The 18,272-nt window shown below is 43.6% G+C and overlaps 2 protein-coding genes and 1 long non-coding RNA gene across 3 annotated transcripts; 1 reads left to right on the top strand and 2 right to left on the bottom strand.

The window, feature by feature from the left end:
* Positions 1–4,129: 4,129 nt before the first annotated feature.
* SNRPD3 (small nuclear ribonucleoprotein D3 polypeptide) lies at positions 4,130–8,035 on the bottom strand. Its single transcript, XM_056326413.1, has 4 exons — positions 7,898–8,035; positions 7,125–7,274; positions 6,179–6,371; positions 4,130–5,291 (listed from the first exon to the last, which is right to left on the bottom strand). Exons 2-4 carry the CDS (start codon positions 7,248–7,250, stop codon positions 5,230–5,232), a joined length of 381 nt encoding a protein of 126 aa, XP_056182388.1. The 5' UTR covers positions 7,251–7,274; positions 7,898–8,035; the 3' UTR covers positions 4,130–5,229.
* On the top strand, positions 8,027–17,930 carry GUCD1 (guanylyl cyclase domain containing 1). Its single transcript, XM_056326402.1, has 6 exons — positions 8,027–8,472; positions 10,221–10,305; positions 11,799–11,964; positions 12,722–12,813; positions 14,449–14,690; positions 15,181–17,930. The coding sequence occupies exons 1-6, from the start codon at positions 8,433–8,435 to the stop codon at positions 15,270–15,272; spliced, it is 717 nt and encodes a 238-aa protein (XP_056182377.1). The 5' UTR covers positions 8,027–8,432; the 3' UTR covers positions 15,273–17,930.
* On the bottom strand, positions 8,505–10,327 carry LOC130143638 (uncharacterized). The gene is made up of 3 exons (XR_008819820.1): positions 10,200–10,327; positions 9,410–9,509; positions 8,505–8,885 (listed from the first exon to the last, which is right to left on the bottom strand). It is a non-coding gene; the product is annotated as an uncharacterized LOC130143638 (long non-coding RNA).
* Positions 17,931–18,272: the final 342 nt, after the last annotated feature.

Genomic DNA, 18,272 nt, shown 5'->3' with positions numbered 1-18,272 from the left:
GACCTCAGAGTTCCACCCTTTGCTAACTTTACCAAATCATTAGTCCACTGGGATGACAGCCTTCCACCCTTGCTCACATTTTACTGGCAAGAGGAAATAGGACATCTCTACTTTAAATGAAAGCTCACTGTGAAGCTTAAGTACCAAAGAGATACAGTCCGGACATTACCATGACCACTACTAGCACCAGAAATTTTCCACTCCATTCTGCCCTTCTAAAAGACATTTTCTGGAGGGCATGGGAGATCTACAGGCCACATCCTTTTACTTCTGCCTTTCACTGGCAGAGATTAAGAGGCTGCTGCCTCTCCTGCAATTTTTAAGAGTGGGTATAAACCAAGTTCTGTTACCCTTGAGAACAGGGTTTTACAACATGGCATAAAATTACACTCAGAGAAGAGACACCATAGCTTAACCACCTATCTCAGCTACGCAGCACACCTTCCCAGCCTCTCTCAGTCATAACACAGTAACTCACAGGCTGATATTTTGCAGAGTACCCTTGCAAAGTGAACTAAAAAAAAAAAAAAAAAAAAAAAGACAGCTTTAGGATTGAATAGACACACCTGGAGAGCAGAACTGCACATATATGAGATGAAAACACCTGGTCAGTGAGGAAAGATCCTACAGTTCTGTGCAAAGAAATTTTTTCAAGTGACACCTTCCCCAGCCATTTAACTCTCCTCTGCTATTATCAGGCTCTGTCCTGGGTTTTTCTACCAGAGCACAACCTCAGTGTTGACTCAGGAAGCCTGGGTCAATTTCTGCCTGCACTTCTCCGCACATTTTACATGGCTGCAGTGTAGCTTCTTTGTGCCACTGAGTACTTCAAAGGCATCTACACTGATGATATCAAAGGGGCAAGTTCATGTCAAAGCTTCAGGCCAGTAGCTTGTCTCGGTCAAAAGCAGGAAGCTAATGGGAGCCCTGAACCCACTGAACAGGAAGAGGTTTACAAGCCCACACACAAAGCAATGGCAAGGAAAGAAAAGAAATACTGCAGTCTGTGACCAACAAAAAAAAAATTTTTAAAGGGTGAAAAATATAGGCAGATGTTAAAAATAGTCAGCCACATCTATTCAGTTTCCTCTGTCCCAGAGAATCAGATCACTTAAGTTGCTGAACTGGAGGAATCTGCACAACCTAGCTAAGTGCACATCATGCCCAATTAACCAATACCAAGGAAACATACAGTATCAATCAACAGCTGGGATACCTTGGGTGCATGTGAAGCCAGCACTCTGGGAACACTGAAGAGGAGAGAAGATAATCTGAGTATTTTCATGCTAGAGTTTGTAATAGCACTGATTTCATAGGTTTTGTAGAAGTCCCATTTCTAGCAATTTTTCCTTCCAGAGGGTACTGGTTTCTTGTATTTCATTCTCTTCCCGACAGAGCCATCTAGTGGGTGAGACATCAGTTGTTAGAAGGATGTCATAGAATCACAGAATCATTTAGGTTGGAAAAGATCTTTGAGATCATCAAATCCAACCGTTAACCCAGCACTGCCAAGTCCACCGCTAAACCATGTCCCTAAGCACCACATCTACACGTCTTTTAAATACTTCCAGAAACAGCGATTCCACCACCTCCCTGGGCAGCCTGCTCCAATTTCTCACACTGTAAGGGGATGTCACATGTAGACACGTTGCACATAGGATCTTCAAAGCAGCCTGGAACAAACTAGTGTGTCAGTGAGTCTAGTCAGAAGTTGCTAAGTGGTGTGCTTGTCTCGGCTCGCACTTCAGTTTCTACAATGTGAAACTTCCAACTTTTCAACACTAATTCACAGTATCTTTCTACAGAGGCTAAACAGTTCATCCTAGACTCAGCCTCAACCTGAATTCATAGTGCAAAGCTTTTCATTTATGCAAACTCCAGTATATTCTTCAAAGCTGATGAGGATTAGAGATGTTACATGTTTTAAATCAAGCCTAAAAGGTACAGCAACACTGGTCAGAAGAAAAAAATAAAAAAAAAAAGTTTGCTGTGTGCTCAGTAGCCAGTCACAAATACAAGGGGTGAGAAGCATCAGAAGGATTAGAAATTTCTTAAAGCAGGTAGTACTGCAGAGTTTGTTCTATCAGTCAGACCTACTGGGGAGAGTTACTGTTTCTTTATGAAATTGATGGTTGTCGTCCCCCCTCCCCTTCAGTGCTGCTGAACACACACATCAGCTGTTCCAGAGAAGAGCAGGGATCTCAGTGAACAGAAGGTTGACATTGCACAGGAAGAAGGAACAGGAATTTTAAGATAGTAGAAAAGGTAAGCCAATCATCATTAGTGGAAACAATCCCCCACAAACCTGCTGCTGCCAGGCAGCTTTGATTTGCTTAAATAGCATTTAACCATTATACGCTTTAGGGTTCCCCTTGGTGTTTCAAAGCCGTTGCCACTCCAGTAGCTGTCCATGGTCAAAACATGGTGCCATTTCTCCCTGCCCTCTGCAAAAGAAGTTAGCATGTAACCTTCAGAAATGGCTACATGCTTTTTAACAGTCAGAAGGAAACAGTGAGACACAAAGCCAATGGGCCAGATTTGTAGCCTCACCAAAATGTTGACTCTCTTCCAAAAAATACTTTTAGTCAAGTCCCCATCTGTGGCTTACTTCCTTTTCTACATATTAATAGTTCTTTTTGGAGGCTTTACAAAAAAAAGGAAGCAGAGCTTTGAGTGCTGGGAAGTACCAGGTAGTCCCAGCAAAAAAAGATGCAGCAAACCTCACCATTAAGTTTCCTCGAGAGGTTACAGGGAGACCCAATAGAAGCTAGACCCGAAAGAATTCTGGCACAGTGATTTCTCAAACTGTGAGTGTGCCTCTGGTCTCTCCTGTTATTAACCAAGGTAACAGTAACTTACTTCATCACTCACTGTACTTTAGCCTTGGCCAGGATGACACTTTTAGGCAGAACAGCTTGCCATCCTTCAACACACACTCCATCCTATACCAGTTTATGTTTATGGCAATTAATTGTTGCATTAACTGATCTCAGGTTTCTATCAGGTGTTGGCTTTGGAAGAGAAGGCAGTTCCAGCTGAAGAATCATCCTATAAAATCCTGCAGCAGATACCTGACATAAGTTATACAGAAAGTAACCATGTGCGGTGCCCTTCCTGTTCTGCCTGTTGATGGTAGCATAACTCCACTGCACAAAAATTCTCACGTGATTAGCAACACGGTCACAAGCCTGATGTAAAAGCAATAAAACCCAGTTAAAAGACTGCAAATAAAAGACATTTCAAGTAGCCATAATACTACCAACTAGGGAAGTAGACATCTTGTATGTCAGCATATAGCAATGAGCAAAGCCAGTGAATGTGAACAGAAATATCTATTCTTACCTACCAACCCATTTGCAGAGATCCCAGGCATTACAGCATGAGATATTACAAGGAAACGGGTCAATTCTTAACATGAATCTCATGATACACCAACAGGATGGAATTATTTTCTCCTTTGTCTGTTAAAGAACATCAGTCTCAGTGGGCATCTAGTATGAACACTCAAAATGGACCATGTTTTTTGAGATGGTCTTTCTCAAAACAATCTTCTGAAACTCAGAAGCATTTACTTAAGCATGGGGAGGAAATTCTGTTGAAGTGTGTCTTCTCTCACTCCCACAGTAAGAGCTAGAACCAAAGCAATTAAATAATTCCAAACAGTACAAACAGCTATTACTACTAGTGATTAAAGGCTGTAGTTTGCATAGTCCAGTACAGTTTTACTTGCCTCTATCTTATGCAGATCCGCTCTCAGAGGGAAACTAACTAATCAACTGGTATCGGTCACCATTCTCGTCCAGGTGACTGTCAATTTGAAGAATGACATGCTTCCACAAACAAGTGTTTAATGTCGTTCCTGAAGCCCCAAATTGCTCATTTTAAGTTGAAAATTCTGTTTTGAGGAAAGCATTACTGCTATATGAACATGACTCACGCCATGTTGAAGTAGGGCTTTGTGAAAACTGTCTTGTCTTTTGGACAAGTTCCTCAGTCTCCACTATAAAAAAAAAAAACCACATTGTGGTGTCATCTTACGCTAAGTTCAAGCATACCTTAAACACATTTTAAGGAGGTTTCTAATTAAAATATTTAGCATCATTACAACCCAGAAGAACATGTAGCAGGGTTTTTCTAGTGACATGAGACCAAATAACAGCTTTATTTACAACTTAACAATTAATACATTAGTTCAACTTTCATGTCTGCACACAAGGGAGTCTTCACAGCATCAGAGCAGAAAAGCAAGGCCTAGCTATTTTGTACATGTACAGACCGATAAATTGATTGTTTGCAAGTATGTGATTAGGTACAGAAGCGTTACATTTAAACATTTCAACCATTTAAGTCAGTAAGAACAACCACGCTATACCTTTAGCAAAATAAACTGAAGTTATCAATGCGTTTGGCTTCGTGCAGATCAGCTGATGATCTTTAGGACTGTGTATAGATGTTAAGACCAAAAGCTAAAGTTGATCCTAAGTTTTGTTCAAAAGATCAGCATTTGTATTGAAGTGTATGTAATGGCTAACCATGTGAAAGACTTTTCCCATACACCCGCACCTTTCAAAACTTTTCAACTTTATCCTTGAAAATGCCTATTGTATATTCCCTCTTCTTTCCCCACGCACAGGGAAAAACTACCATGAAAGTTAGAACAGAATTTTTCACTGCAAATATAGACTCAGGCTATCAAAGTTGTGTGTTCCTAAGGAAAAATTCTCCCCGTATCTAAAGAGAAAAATAAGAAACACAAGAATACAAGCTCAATGTACAGATCTGAAGATGGGCCTCTATCTAATGTAGGTCCATATAAAGCAAAAGAACACAGTGCTTTGCTTCTCAGGAAGCTGCATTTTCCATAAATGCAGCTGCTAGCATGCTTTAAAACACAGTACTAAAAATTCTACACGAAGAAAGCCTTCTAATTCTTTGGAGAATGAATGACAAAAGAACTACACAAGAAAAAGGAAACATGATCTTTAAATTCAATGCACTATACAAATACAAAGTAGTCAAATCCAGATATAAGTCCACCGTTTTCCAGAGAAAGCTGGTTTAAGTTTGATATCAACCTACAATGTATTTGCCCAAGAGGAGTCCTGTCATGTAAGAACAGACAAGTTTTTGTCAGAAATATTTATTAAACAAAGCTGATACCAATGCACATGTAGTCAAGTTAATACTCCCTAATAAAAAAAAAAAAAGGCATGTCTGTCAAGACCAAAATTATCTTCGCTTCTGGAAGATGTTGCCACGGCCCATACCACGGCCTCTTCCTCTTGCAGCCACTGAAGAAAGAAAACACCAGGGATGACATGAATTTGACATAACTGCATTTTTATCTCAACAACTGACAAGCAAACCACAAACAACACTCAAAGCCTCTGATTTAGAGGCAAGGAAACAAGGCTATCCTAGGAAGGTTCAGAAAGCGGTATGGCAGCAAAAGCTTTCTGTAAGAAGAACCAGAACTAACGGTTACACAGTCTTGCTACTTAGATCAGATGCAGTGAATATTCACATGCTTTGTGCTCCTTCTGAACTGACGCACAATTTGTATAGCCCAAGAGGTTTACAACCCCACACTCTTCCAAGGTTTTGCAACAGAATTCCATATGTTTCAACAGATGTTACTCCCCTGTGTAACCTTCCTGCATTTGCTAGAGTTAACCAAGGACTTTGTGGCCCATTATTACTCAATCTTGTTATAACTAGATTGTTCCCCTGGGAAAGGTACAAACAAGAGTGAACTAAATAGTGGCTAATAATTAGTTTCCCAGTAGTTTTAAGTACCATCTTAATACATCTGAATTTGTTCTTCTACAAAAGCTTAACAGCACCTGCATCCTTCCCTCACTACTCCAAACAGCCAGTGGCCACAACCACTGGAAGACAGAAGACAAAGATTATATAAAAGCCTCCATTTAACACAACTACTCACTATATCTAAATTACAGTAGCATCAATGTTATATATTCAGGTAATTGGACAGTTTCTTGACTCCCACCATAAGATGAAATACACAGAAAACCAGTGTATGAGCCAGTAATCTTTCAGTTTCTTACAGCTTATGTGTCCTCAGCAACAGTTAAGTTTCCAGCTCTTCTACAGCAAAATGGAGGGGGACAACAGATGAACAGACACCACACAGACGATATAAATAAATTGTACCCACCTTGAGCTTTGAGAATAGCTGCTTTTCCTCGCCCAGCCCCAGAACCCTGGTTTTTGTTCTTCATGCTCTTTAGCATAGGAGCGTTCTTCAACATATCTGGTAAAATGAGAAACCGTATCTTGCTACCTCTGATGTACACCTGTTCCAGCTGTGCCACTCGTCCATCTCTGTATGTCACTGTAATGTTGGACATCTGGAAAGAAAGTAAAGATTAGTCAGGGCTCACAGAGGCCTCTAGCACAGTTCTGAATTCCTGTTTCTCTTGCTTACAGAATATACAGCCAGGATTCAAGTACCAAAGCAAACACTTCCCAAGCATAGTGTTTCCTCAACTGGAGTTGTAACACGAGGCATCCAGGACCACTTAAGCATACTCCTATGCCTGCCACTATTCAAGCAGGCCCAGGACTTTCTCTCCAGTTTTCAAGTTAGTTTTATTACCTTTGTTAGTTTTGCTTTCTCGTATTGGATCAGTTGTAATAAAGCTGTTCTAGTCCTAACTAGAAGGAAGCATTTTGATTTCAACAATAACTTGCCTAAAGTCCATCAAAATTAAGCCCTCTTGGGATAACTAAAATAGCATGCATAAAAAAAAGCTTCAAATTTTAAAACCAAGGTTTTTTCATTCTTATGCTCACTGACTTTAAATAAAGAACCCCAGCAGGAAAAATTGTTCACAGAACAGAATCTTAAGAATTCTGATACTATCATCAGGAATGCCCAATCTGACCCAAAAACTGGGAAGAATAAGCTCTGGTCTCTACGGAGCGCTCACTAATCCTGAATCCATTTCATTATGGTAAGACAGCGTATATGTAGCGGTAGTTTCCTTTATTCCAAGACTAAAAAGCAATAGTCTTTTAGTCAAGCTGCCAATAAGCTAGCTACCAGCTTTCCCAGGCACAGATCAGATAGCCTTCCCTCCATCCTTCTGAAGCAGGTATACCTGACAATTCATGTTGTCTTCAGCTTCAATAAGTTTGCCTCGGTAAACTTCTCCAGTATTGGTCTCACATGTCACAATATGGCCTTCAGCCTCATGCAGGACTTTAATTGGCACTCCAATTGACATGGTTGCAGTGCTGTGGCTCTACACCTGAGACAACAAAGAGAACAAAGGATGAGAAAATTGTAGACTAGGTTTTATCTACACGATCTATAATCTTTCCCAGTGTAAAGCACTGACTCTCTTGCCCAAGCACACCATATGCTTTGATAATACATTTTCTCTAGAAAAATGCCCGCGCGAAAAGGAGTCTTAAAAACCCAGCAAAAGTTAAGTCTTTTCCAGGTCTTTTCTGACCTAGGAAATTGTAAACACCAAACAGACCACGCATGCCCCCAGGCGCGCCCATAGCGGCACTGCCAGCCTGCCCGGCTCGCACACCGCAGAACCCAACGGGCTGCACCACGAGGGAGCCCAGCCACTCCACTGGCACACACCGCAGCCCCGGCCACCGGTCCTCCCTCAAGTAAAGGCCGTCCACCTCAGCGCTGCCCCGGGGGCAGGGCAGGGCCGGGCCCGGCCCGCCGCACCCCCCGAGGCCTGCGCAGGCGGCTTCACCCCCTCAGGCCCCGGCGCCCGCACCAGCCCACAGGCCCCAGGGGATGCGGGGCGGACCGGACGCTCCCCCGCAGGGCCCGGAGAAGGCGAAGCACGCTGCCACTCCCAGGGGCGCGCCGGGGCCCCGCGCTCGGGGCCGACCCCCCACCACTCACCGCCCGCCAGCCGCCGCAGCCCGGGCCCGCGCTCTCCCCTAATGGCCTCCTCCAGCTTCCCGCCGTGCACCGCGCGCCGGAACCGGAAGGCGGCTGTGGCAGCAGGACGGGCCCTGCCCTTCCCTTCCCGCCTTCCCGCCCCGGGCGCCTGGGGCCGCGCTGCCGCGGCACCACGGTTCCGCCGCAGTCCTGTCCCGCCGGCCGGGGACAACCCCGTCCCGCCGGCGGCGCCGCCGCGCTCCCTGGGCAGGGCTGGCCACCGGCGCGCCCCGCGCTTCCCCGCCCGCCCCAGGCCGCACCCCAGCCCGCGGCCCCGCGGCCCCCGCCCGCCGCGTCATGCCCCTGCCCACCGCCACGCCCGGCCACCGCCCCACACACCGCGGCGCCAGCGCGGGGCAGGCGCCCCGGGGCCCGGCCACACGCAGCCCCCGCCCCCGGGGCCGGAAGAAGCCAGCGCCGCGCCGAGGGATGTCGGGCCGCCGCGGGCCGGCTCGGCGGGGCCGGCAGTGAGCGGGCGGCAGGCCCCGCCACCGCCATGAAGAGCCCCCGGGAGCCTGGGGAGCCGCCGCCGCCAGGTCAGTGCGCCCCGCCGCGGCAGCGGGGACGGCCCCGGCCGCCTCCCGCCGCCGTTCTCCTCGCGGGCGGCCGGCGGGGCAGAGGCGAGCCCTCCGCTGGGCGCTCCGGGGGGGGAGCCGGGCACGGCCCGGGCAGCGGGCGGCTCTCACGGGCCCCCTGGGAGGTCCTGGGGCCTCCTCCGCGCTCCCGGGGCCGGGAAGGTGCCGGTTGCGCCGGCGGCAGCGCGGTGGCCCCCCGGCAGGCTGGCTGCACCGAGCTGGGGTTCAGTGTTACGTAGAGCCGCGGCACGGGCCGGCTTGTGCCTTACCGCGGGACAGCTGGCAGGCACCGCCGGAGAACTCTGCGTGTGTTGGGAAGCGGGATGGCTGGAAGCTGGACATCCAGGAAAATTAAAGTTACTCCCCTTGGAAGCCTTCCCGTAGAAAACATGTCCCTCTTCAGTTACTCTTGGGACCTGACAGAGACCCTGGGTATTGACAAAAAGGGAACAGGACCATAATGTGCCAAAAAAATGACTACAAGGTAATCTGAGATCCTTGTTTGAGGAGAATCTGGGAACTGGGTTTTCATTTTTGTTTTAGGACACTTAAGAGCACCTTCCTCTAACTAAAAAGACTGAATATAGCAATGGGTATGCCACTCTCCAAAGTCCTAGTTCAACAGTGGCACAACTATGAAAAAATATTTGGAAAGCATCCAGAATATCTATATTGGCTTACCCCTACAGTAGGCTATAGCTTTGTTAAAAATAATATAAGGTTACAAACATTATCTAAAAAGTTATATAAATAATGTTACATCAAAACTAGAGCAGTCCAAATGTCAAATGCGTTTCTAATCCCATCTTAATGTAGTTGACCTTGTGTGAACACAACTTTTCAAAGGTCCTTTCTAGATCAAAGGTGAGGTTATTGAGAAAAGCCCTTTCTAATTAACTTGCCTTGATGGACATTGAAGTAGCGGTAACAGGCACAACTCTTCAAGTCCTTTGAGTGGTTAGGGCATTTCTGAAACTGAAACCACCGCATTGCTGACCCTATAAAAATAAAAACAGGCCAGCAGGATGAAATTACTTGTATGCTGGGACTTTTTGGTAGAGATTGTTCTTTTTCCCTCTCCCTTTGTTGAAATATTGAGGGAGTTAATACAACAGACCAACTGGTGCCGTTTGTGAGCTTTGTTAACCTAAAATTACTCACGTAAATTACAATTCCTGAGGAAAAAGACGTCTGTAGAAAAGGCTCAAATGTGTGGGGCTTGTAAGAGATCAATGCCTAGAGATCGTGGTTGTGTCCGTCTTCTCATGGTTTGGTCTAACTCCTTTTGTAGCATAGAAATACATTCAGGTACAAGAGAAAGGATGAATACCTGTGCCTTGCCTGTTGTTTTTTAGGAGGGGATACAGCTTCATAGTTAGGGGCTGGCAGTTATGTCACCCTGGCAAAAAGAATACAATGAAACTTCCAGAGGAATACGGAGTAGACCATAGAGCAGAGGATCCAGGTATGGAACAGTACAGGAGTAAGATATGAAACCAAATGCTTAACTGTACAGAAATAGCAAACCTACATTCCCCTAAGAAAGAAAAAAACACCTGCCAATCAGATAAAGTAAAAAAACGTTCCCAAGTTTCCGCAACTAGAGTGCTGAGGACAAGCTGACTTTTAATGCCGAGGTACGGCAAAAATGTTCCTGTGTGGATCGACATCTGTTGCGTTTTACTCACCATGGGGTGTTTTCACTACAGTTGACTGCATCCAGCTGAAAGTACCAGTCATTCAGCAGCTGTACCACTGGGACTGTGGGCTAGCCTGCTCCAGGATGGTGCTTCAGTAAGTGACTCTTCTGGTTTGAATAGGCGGGAGATCCTGTCCCATGGGGAGGGGTAGCAGGAGGCAATGTCCAGGGAGAAGAGGTGTTTTGAAGCAGCTGTGAGTTTAACTTAGCCTTATGAGAGCACTTATTCTCAGGAACCCTGGGAGAATTGCTGCTGCTTGGGCCTGGCACAGCTCTCCAGCAGGAACAAGGGAAAATATAAACCAAGATGAACTTCAGACCCTTTTGAATAATTGACTGGTTTGACAGAGGCAAAATACCTGATCAGCTGTAAGAACTTTGCAGGATGGCCCGTTTAAGCTGATAAAAAGCTATCCCTCTTTCCTGTGGTTACAATTCAGAACTGATACGTAGCGCAGCAATTCACCCGATTCCTCTCTGTGTTGTCAAGTCACGGGCAGGTATATCCCAGTTTATGAGTATGTACCACCTCTGTCCTGCTGAGCCCCCAGGCTGTGGGATGAGTGCTTTTGTTCCAGGAGTAGTTTCAACTTCAAACGATGCACTGTATTGCCCTTTGGGTTTTTTTGGTTTTGTTTTGGTTTTTCTTTTAACTAGTAGCTGTCCTGCTGAACTCCTCTTTCCTTCCACAGAGGAACATGAGCTTAGGTGCAGGAGAAATACCTATTTAGATGTCCACTTAGTAGATATGAAGCAGAAGATTTTCATTTCTCTCCATCCCTTCTGCCAAGACGTTAGTCCGTGTGCTGGTAATTTCCCATCTTGACTACTGTAACCTCTGCCTCTTTATTCCCTTTACCTCTTTGCCACTCCAGTCTGCCCAAAACTTGGCCTCCAAGATTAATCTTCTCACCCTGCTGATCTGACCTTGTTTGGCCTGCATCCTCAATTCCAGTCCTTTCCCCCCGCCCCCTCCATTTACTTCCATTTGTTTTCTGACTTCCTGAACTTTCTGTAACCACCTCTCTGCACCCCTTTGCCATCTGTCCCAAGCTTCCTCCTGACTTCATCTCCCCTTTGTTGTCTTTTGCGCCATCAGTGCCCGAGACAAGCCTCCTTTGAATATTTACCAACTTCCTTTACATTTTCTCCTTCTGAAATCCATCTCTTGCGTGAAGCAAGTTTTAGTCTTTTAACACTTCTGTGTTTGCTCTAATATGCTTGTACATTTAGACTGTAAGCCCTTCAGGACGGAGTTCTATACTTGCTCAGTATAGCTTGCCTGTTGTACAGCACCTGTACACTTCTAGCACTATAAAACAGTGAAGATACCCATACAGTTCCAATTTTAAAAAAAGTCAGCAATAAATCCAGTTAAATATGCCCTACTCCCTTCCCTTCCCTTCAATTTGTGGCTCCTTTGTGGGTTGGGGTTTTGTTTTGGGTTTTTTTGTTGTTGTTGTTATTTCTTAGCCAAGCCCATCATTTCAGTTTTAATGCCCTGTGATGTGGAGGCTTGGGCTACAGCATGCATTTTGCTTCCCCTAAGATCTCTGCTTCCCTTCCCCTGCCTTTCCTGATACCATAGGTACCTGAATCATTTGGACAACGATGAATTTCAGAAAGCCATCCAGGAACTCCAGTTAACAAAGAGTATCTGGACTATTGACCTGGCCTACCTAATGCGGCACTTCGGTGTTAAGCATAAATTTTGCACCCAGACGCTTGGAGTGGACAAGGGCTACAAAAATCAGGTTAGTATTCTTAGCTATTGGGAGGCAGCAGACAGTTTTAAAAGCCCTGCATGTCATGCTATAAAAGCCCTGCTGTGTTACTGACAGTTAGCCACAGTTCCTGTAAATAAGGTTTGCCTGTTGCCAAAACTGGCAGAAATCCGTTCCAAAGGTGAGGCTAGACACAATCCCACATATCTTACATATCTCTGATGCCATAATATGAATTTTTTAAAAAGTTTTCACGTAGTGCTGTTGAAAGGTTCCAGCCTATTTGACAGCCTCAGAGACTGAAGCCCTCTACCTACAGAACAGGTTCAGCCTGGGCAGCAGCAGTGCTAGCTTCCACGCTTTGCCCACCACTGTGCCTCAGCCCTGACCTGGAAGAACCACCTCTAGAGGTGAGAGGGGAACTCAGCCCCCGTGTCCAGTGAGAGCCTGGCCTCTTCATGACTGCCAACAAGGGGGCCCATGAGGGCCTGCAGTAGTGGTGGCGCTTCTAATGCAAGCTCCTGCGCAGTACAAACCAGACAGGCTTCTTTCATGGAGGCAGCTGAATAGCCACCGGATAGAAATTACAGCAGTAACTGACAGGAGTGAATTTAAACTTATAAATGAGAGCTGGCACTCTTATCCTGTTACCAGTGAACTAAGGGAGAGATCTCTTATCCCATAGTCAGATCTCCAAGTTACGCAGGCCCTTGCTAGCAAGGATGGTAAATGGTGGATTACCTAAGGTAAACATCATTCCAGTTCGTAACTTCTGTTATCTCCACAGTCCTTTTACAGGAAGCACTTTGACACAGAAGAGAATCGAGTGAATCAGCTCTTTGCACAAGCCAAAGCCTGCAAGGTGTTGGTGGAGAAGTGGTAAGCATATTGTTTTCTTTCCTTTCTCTTTGGAGATTCTGTGGGCCCCATGCTTTTCTTGGACTCACCAAGCTAAACTGGTGAAAGAGACTGAAATCAAGCCCTGAGCCTTTTTTGTGAATTACAGTCTTTCTACTGTATTTGTGTCAAAAAAAAAAAAAAATGGACATCAAGAGTTAATAATGAAATTCGAGGAAAAATAATCACGACACAGAATAAGTGATTTGACAATGCTGACAGGAGTCGACTTACGTTTTGAATTTGATTTTCCATTAAAATTAGCCAGTAGGGCGTGCCTACAGCACTCTTAATTGGCCATTGTTGGAATTAAGGAGAGTGCTACATGGGCACACAACCCATTGTTCCCAAACCTATGCAAACATTATAGCTCTCTGTTCCTAGACAGACACGCAAAGAAAAAGCTACCATACAAGCTTTTGCCAAGGGGAGCATGAAATAAGGAACCTCCATGAAAGAACCACAACCCCAGGAGAAGGGGGAAAACTGCAGAATTGTTTCACAACTGACAGTGATATTACACAATGGGAAATAACTAAGCATCCATGTTCAGCTTGAGTTGCATCCCTTTTGTAGTGAAGCTGGATTTGGATCTCTGTTGTCAAAGTGGGGTAAATGATTAGGAGTAAGGAATGAAACTAGGGTACCAGGCAGCCACAACAGCATTTGAATGCTGCAATGCAGCTTTCATTTAGCAGAATCATTAAGTGTCCTTCTTAACATACAGGGAGTCCCTATGGCACCATCTGTTTAACTAGAGCTGTGACAGGACAGAAGGGACAGTCAGTCCATCTTGCTTTAGCAGTCTTAAAATTGTGGCCTTGATCAAGGCAGGGACAGAGGGCGTTATCTACCCGTGCAGTACTGAGGCTGGGGCATCAAAGAGGAGAAGCAACGCTGGAAAAGATTAAAAAGCACCTGAGCTGCACACAGCCAGGACATCTGGAATGTACCCAAGGGATGAGTTTCTAATGCATATGGAATACACCATCTGCCTCAGTAAAGGACAGCTTTTAACAGATGAGATTATAGGTTATGTTTGGTTAATCTTATTCTCTGTAGGAGGTACTACAGAAATAAAGCCTCAAGAGCATCAGGTAGTCCAAAACTGCAACTGGGAGAAACGTACTCCTGTGTGACAGAAGCAAATTTGGTTAGTGATTATACAATCTTTAACCATTCAGTCAATAAAGATTTGGTACTTCAGAGATAAGCTTTTCTAAGAGCAGGGGTTTTCTAAGAACACTTCACTTCTGATTTTCCCACAACAGAAGTATCTCAAGTTACTGAGTGAGTTGCCAGCTCCTTTAATACTATTCTCCGGGGCATCTAATACATTCCAAGGTTAGTTATATTACTGCAGAATCTAGAGATGTTGCTCTGCACTTTCAGCAGCAGCAATGAAATCAAAAGGCCTTGAATGACAGAGGTTTTGTCAGGCTTTGTCTGTAGCAAAACTTGCGGGGTTTAACAGCAAAAAGCTGTACCTGTGGTATAAAAATAACTATGCCAGCTGCACGTCATAAGTACTGTCCCACATCACACACTTCATTGTGTACCAGTCTCTTTCCCAAACTTGTTAATAAGCATGTCTGGGTTTCGGGGTTTTTTTTGCAGCACAGTAACTGTTCAAGACATCCAAAACCATCTGTCCCAAGGTCACATAGCCATCGTCCTAGTGAATGCAGTCCTGCTGTTGTGTGATCTTTGCTCAAGTCCTGTCAAATACTGCTGCTTCCTTCCCATTGGACAGAAGTGCTTCTGCAGGAATCCCGATTATCAGGGCCATTTCATTGTGTTATGTGGCTACAACAAAGCCTCAGGGAGTATTTACTACAACAACCCTGCCTATGCTGACCGTGAGTAGCCTGGTTCCTTTTGGGTGGATTCTCAGCCACTGCATTACTAACATGTCTGTAACAGAGCCACAGCTGGACTTCCCCTAATAGTGTGCATGTATTTCTAGCATCACTAACCAATTTGTCAGAAGGGGTTTTGCCACGTTAATTAAATCAGTGCTGCATTTTTTGCTGTGATTTACTGGAGGCATCAAGATAGTCATTCTAGCAAACTTGCTTGGCTTTCACATGGGTTAGCGTGAGATGCTGAATTGTTCCTGTGTGGAGAGTATAACAGGATGGCAAATTTGGTACCTATTTACAGCATTACTTCCGTGAGCACTGCCTTTGGCATGAAGAGATCTACCTGAGTAAAGCTGTAACCCTAAGCTGACAGGTCCAGTCCATATACTACTTACTTTTCTTTGTAGAGGCCGCTAGACCCAGTATAAGAGCTTTCCACAGGCAAAATCTTCTGAATTTTTACTAACAGTTTGTTCCTCTTTAACAGGAACATGCTGCACCAGCATTAGTAACTTTGAGGAAGCCAGGACAAGTTATGGCACTGATGAAGATATTCTTTTCATCTACGCAGACAGCTGACATCCACACCTGATACTTCTGGTCCTTTCCTGTGCAGTCTGCATGGCAGCTGGCTGCTTGTCTCAGGACTCCCCCTGCAGAGACCTTGCTCCTGAAATGCAGTGGGATCTTAAACAAGGGAGGCTTTATAGACATTGATAGGACTATATTGCAGTGCTGTCTTTACCTTTTTTTTCCTGATGATGTATCTGATTTTGCAATGTATGTCTTAGTTTTTTGGGTTTTATTTTCCCCTCATTTTCAACGTTGCACATTTGACAGCAGTTTTAAAATACAGGCCCAGAGTCTGTTCACTTTGAGCTTATTTTCAAATTAAACACATGAAAAAAAAGCACTTAGTAACACATGCATAGGTTTAGGTAAACAAAACCAGGGAGAAAAAAATACAGTAAATACCTGTTTCTCTCTTTCTGTCAAAGCATCAAGGGCTGATCTTCATCCTAAATCTAGGGATTAGAGGTTCAGCAGGGTATCATGGAAGGAAAATAATACTAACCTAAACCACTTTTAAATAACAAAAAATGCCTTGCTGGCTCATCAGTATTGTCTGCATTGTAGGATGAAATACATTTACTCAAGGAAACTTCCCTTGTACCAAATTCACCTTACACAGATTTAGCATTTATGCCACTGCACTGAATTTTGAATTGCAGTTATTGGTATTGTTCCCCTCTACTACAAGCTTGACTTCTTTTGGCTAAATCCCCTAGGATGACTGCTCAGAGCTCTGCATTGCCCCAGAAGTTTTAAGTGACTATACTTTATTTGTACCTGGAAGTCTTTTATTGCTCTTTGCAAAAACCTCTGAACATCATGCCACCCACATGTGCCATTTCCTGCAGAATTCATTCTAAATATAAATTTTAAACTTACTAAGCAAGTACAGAAAATGATCGTCCACCCTCATGGTATACATTCTGTATGTAAACTGTGAATATCTGACAGCATATACTGGATTGCAACTAAAATGCTGAATCATAATTTGAGCCAAATTTTCCTATGGGTATTAGTTCAGTGACCTTCCTTCTAAGAAGAGCTGAAATCAATTGAGAGGGAATACAAGTAAAAAGACAGGAACTCAGCTTTTCTAGCTCTTCTACCATAGCTGTATTTGGATTAAGTTGGAGTTACTGTATTCAGACATTATCAAGTGAAATTGTTAGCAGCTTATTCATCATCCTTTCATGTATTACCTGGGTTTAATCACTTTGCTGATGAGTACTGCAAAGTGTAAGAAATAGCCACCCAGTTCAGATTCATCCATCGCAGCTTCCTACAAGTCTTCATCTCCAGTCCTGCCTATGCTGAAGTGGGTAGAAACATTAATATTGATGTAAAGCTAGCAAAATTCTAGTTTGCTCCTAAGACTGAGATCCCACACCTTTGGCATGGTTTTAGGAAAAGAACTGTTCAAGTTCTGGAACTGCATGGAATAACAGTAAAAGGACATTGTTATTTAGTGGTGGAAATAATAAATAGGAATCTACTTTCAGCTTGGTAAAAAATTTTTCTAAGGGAAAACTTACCAGCTGTTGACTTACAGAAAAGTGTCTGGAAGTGGAATCAAGAGCGCTACTTTGTACAAAGGCTAAAAATGGTAACAGACATTTAAAATGGAATAGCCTTTAAAAAGTTCTGAACAAAAAGTATGTGACAAGACATTTTCACTGAATCAAAATTTCCTTATCAGTGGTGAAGGTGGAATACATTCTGGTACTTACACTTGCAAAATGAGTAAAAATTGGGATGTGGTTTGTGAGCAGTGGAACCAGTACATTAGTGCCACCAGCAGAATCCCAGAAAAAAAAATACAAAACATATTGCAGGTAGTGCCTTCCAACTCCTCCAAAGTAAATCACCAGAAGGCTACTGATCTGATAATTTTTATGTCCAAGTCCAAATTCATGATGTTTGATTTAGAGAGATTGTATTAGCTATGTTACTAATTAACAGGTATGTAAACTACAGGTTGATGGAGTACTTCATTAACCCATGCATTTTCAGGTAGGTAGTTTTTCAACACCATTAAACTTCACGGGATTTATTTTAGAGCAGGCCTGGCTAGCTAAATAAAACCAGTTCTTACAGAAGGCTTGTAATTGATATTTAGCCTCTTACTATCTCAGTTATGGGAATGCAAATCTTCAGCTTTTACATAAAACATGAACTTAAGGGCATGCCAAGTGTTCTGAAGTGCAGAGATAGATGTAACAATATTGACTGTTAAATGTTTGGTACGCAGTGTTTAACAACTTGAACAAAACTGAAAGATAAAAAACAAAGCTGTTTAAGCCAATACAGACAACGGGAGAGCTCCACCATCTCACCAGGATCTCTTATAGCTGCCAAATGGAAGATAGCTGTGAGAGATGAAAGGAAGAAGCAAAAGCCAAGTGAAAAGACTTGAGTATTTATATGACATAAATTCAGATTAAAAAGCTTACTGCAGAACATCTGCATTTTCTGAAACTTTGTTTCCCATTACAAGATTGTCTATCAAAATACTTATAAAAATGTTTTGTCACTGTTTCCTTCATGATGTCAATAGCAAAGGAAGGGGTATTTTACATGCAGGGATTTTATACATAAATATATTTTTATTTGTAATTAAGCCATTCTCAATAAAGGTTTAAAGTCACAGATAACCCTGTAACATAACGTAGCAAGTGCATTTATTAACTAGATTATTAAAAATGTTGGAAAATCTTTAGAGGATGTGTTACATACTCCACTGAAAATGGCACCACTGAAATTGTAATTTGGAAAAAAAATTAAAAATAGTTCAAATATTTATTTCAGCTATAAATTCAGAGTTGGTAGGCTGTAAATTGTATTCATTCTGCACTTACTGAACACCTGCATCATACAAATGCATCTGCATCACCTGAATCATACAAAACAAAATTTCAATATAAACTAATAGCTGAGAATAGCAAATGTATTGTTGTTATCTATATTCAACCGCTGTTTTGTATAATCCACAAACACTGAGTATCCCAC

Source organism: Falco biarmicus, chromosome 1, assembly GCF_023638135.1.
Source record: "Falco biarmicus isolate bFalBia1 chromosome 1, bFalBia1.pri, whole genome shotgun sequence".
Lineage (NCBI taxonomy): Eukaryota > Metazoa > Chordata > Aves > Falconiformes > Falconidae > Falco > Falco biarmicus.
Note: the sequence above shows the minus strand (reverse complement) of the source record. Positions and strands in the feature narration are given on the sequence as shown.

Bases quoted from the DNA above. Each gene is read 5' to 3' on its own strand.
- SNRPD3 (XM_056326413.1), bottom strand. From the start codon at position 7,250: ATGTCAATTGGAGTGCCAATTAAAGTCCTGCATGAGGCTGAAGGCCAT. The intron at 6,372-7,124 runs GTATACCTGCTT...CTTTCTTTCCAG, and splicing joins AAGACAACATGAATTGTCAG to ATGTCCAACATTACAGTGAC. The intron at 5,292-6,178 runs GTGGGTACAATT...TTCTTTCTTCAG, and splicing joins AGCTATTCTCAAAGCTCAAG to TGGCTGCAAGAGGAAGAGGC.
- GUCD1 (XM_056326402.1), top strand. From the start codon at position 8,433: ATGAAGAGCCCCCGGGAGCCTGGGGAGCCGCCGCCGCCAG. The intron at 8,473-10,220 runs GTCAGTGCGCCC...TTTTCACTACAG, and splicing joins TGGGGAGCCGCCGCCGCCAG to TTGACTGCATCCAGCTGAAA. The intron at 12,814-14,448 runs GTAAGCATATTG...TTTTTTTTGCAG, and splicing joins AAGGTGTTGGTGGAGAAGTG to CACAGTAACTGTTCAAGACA.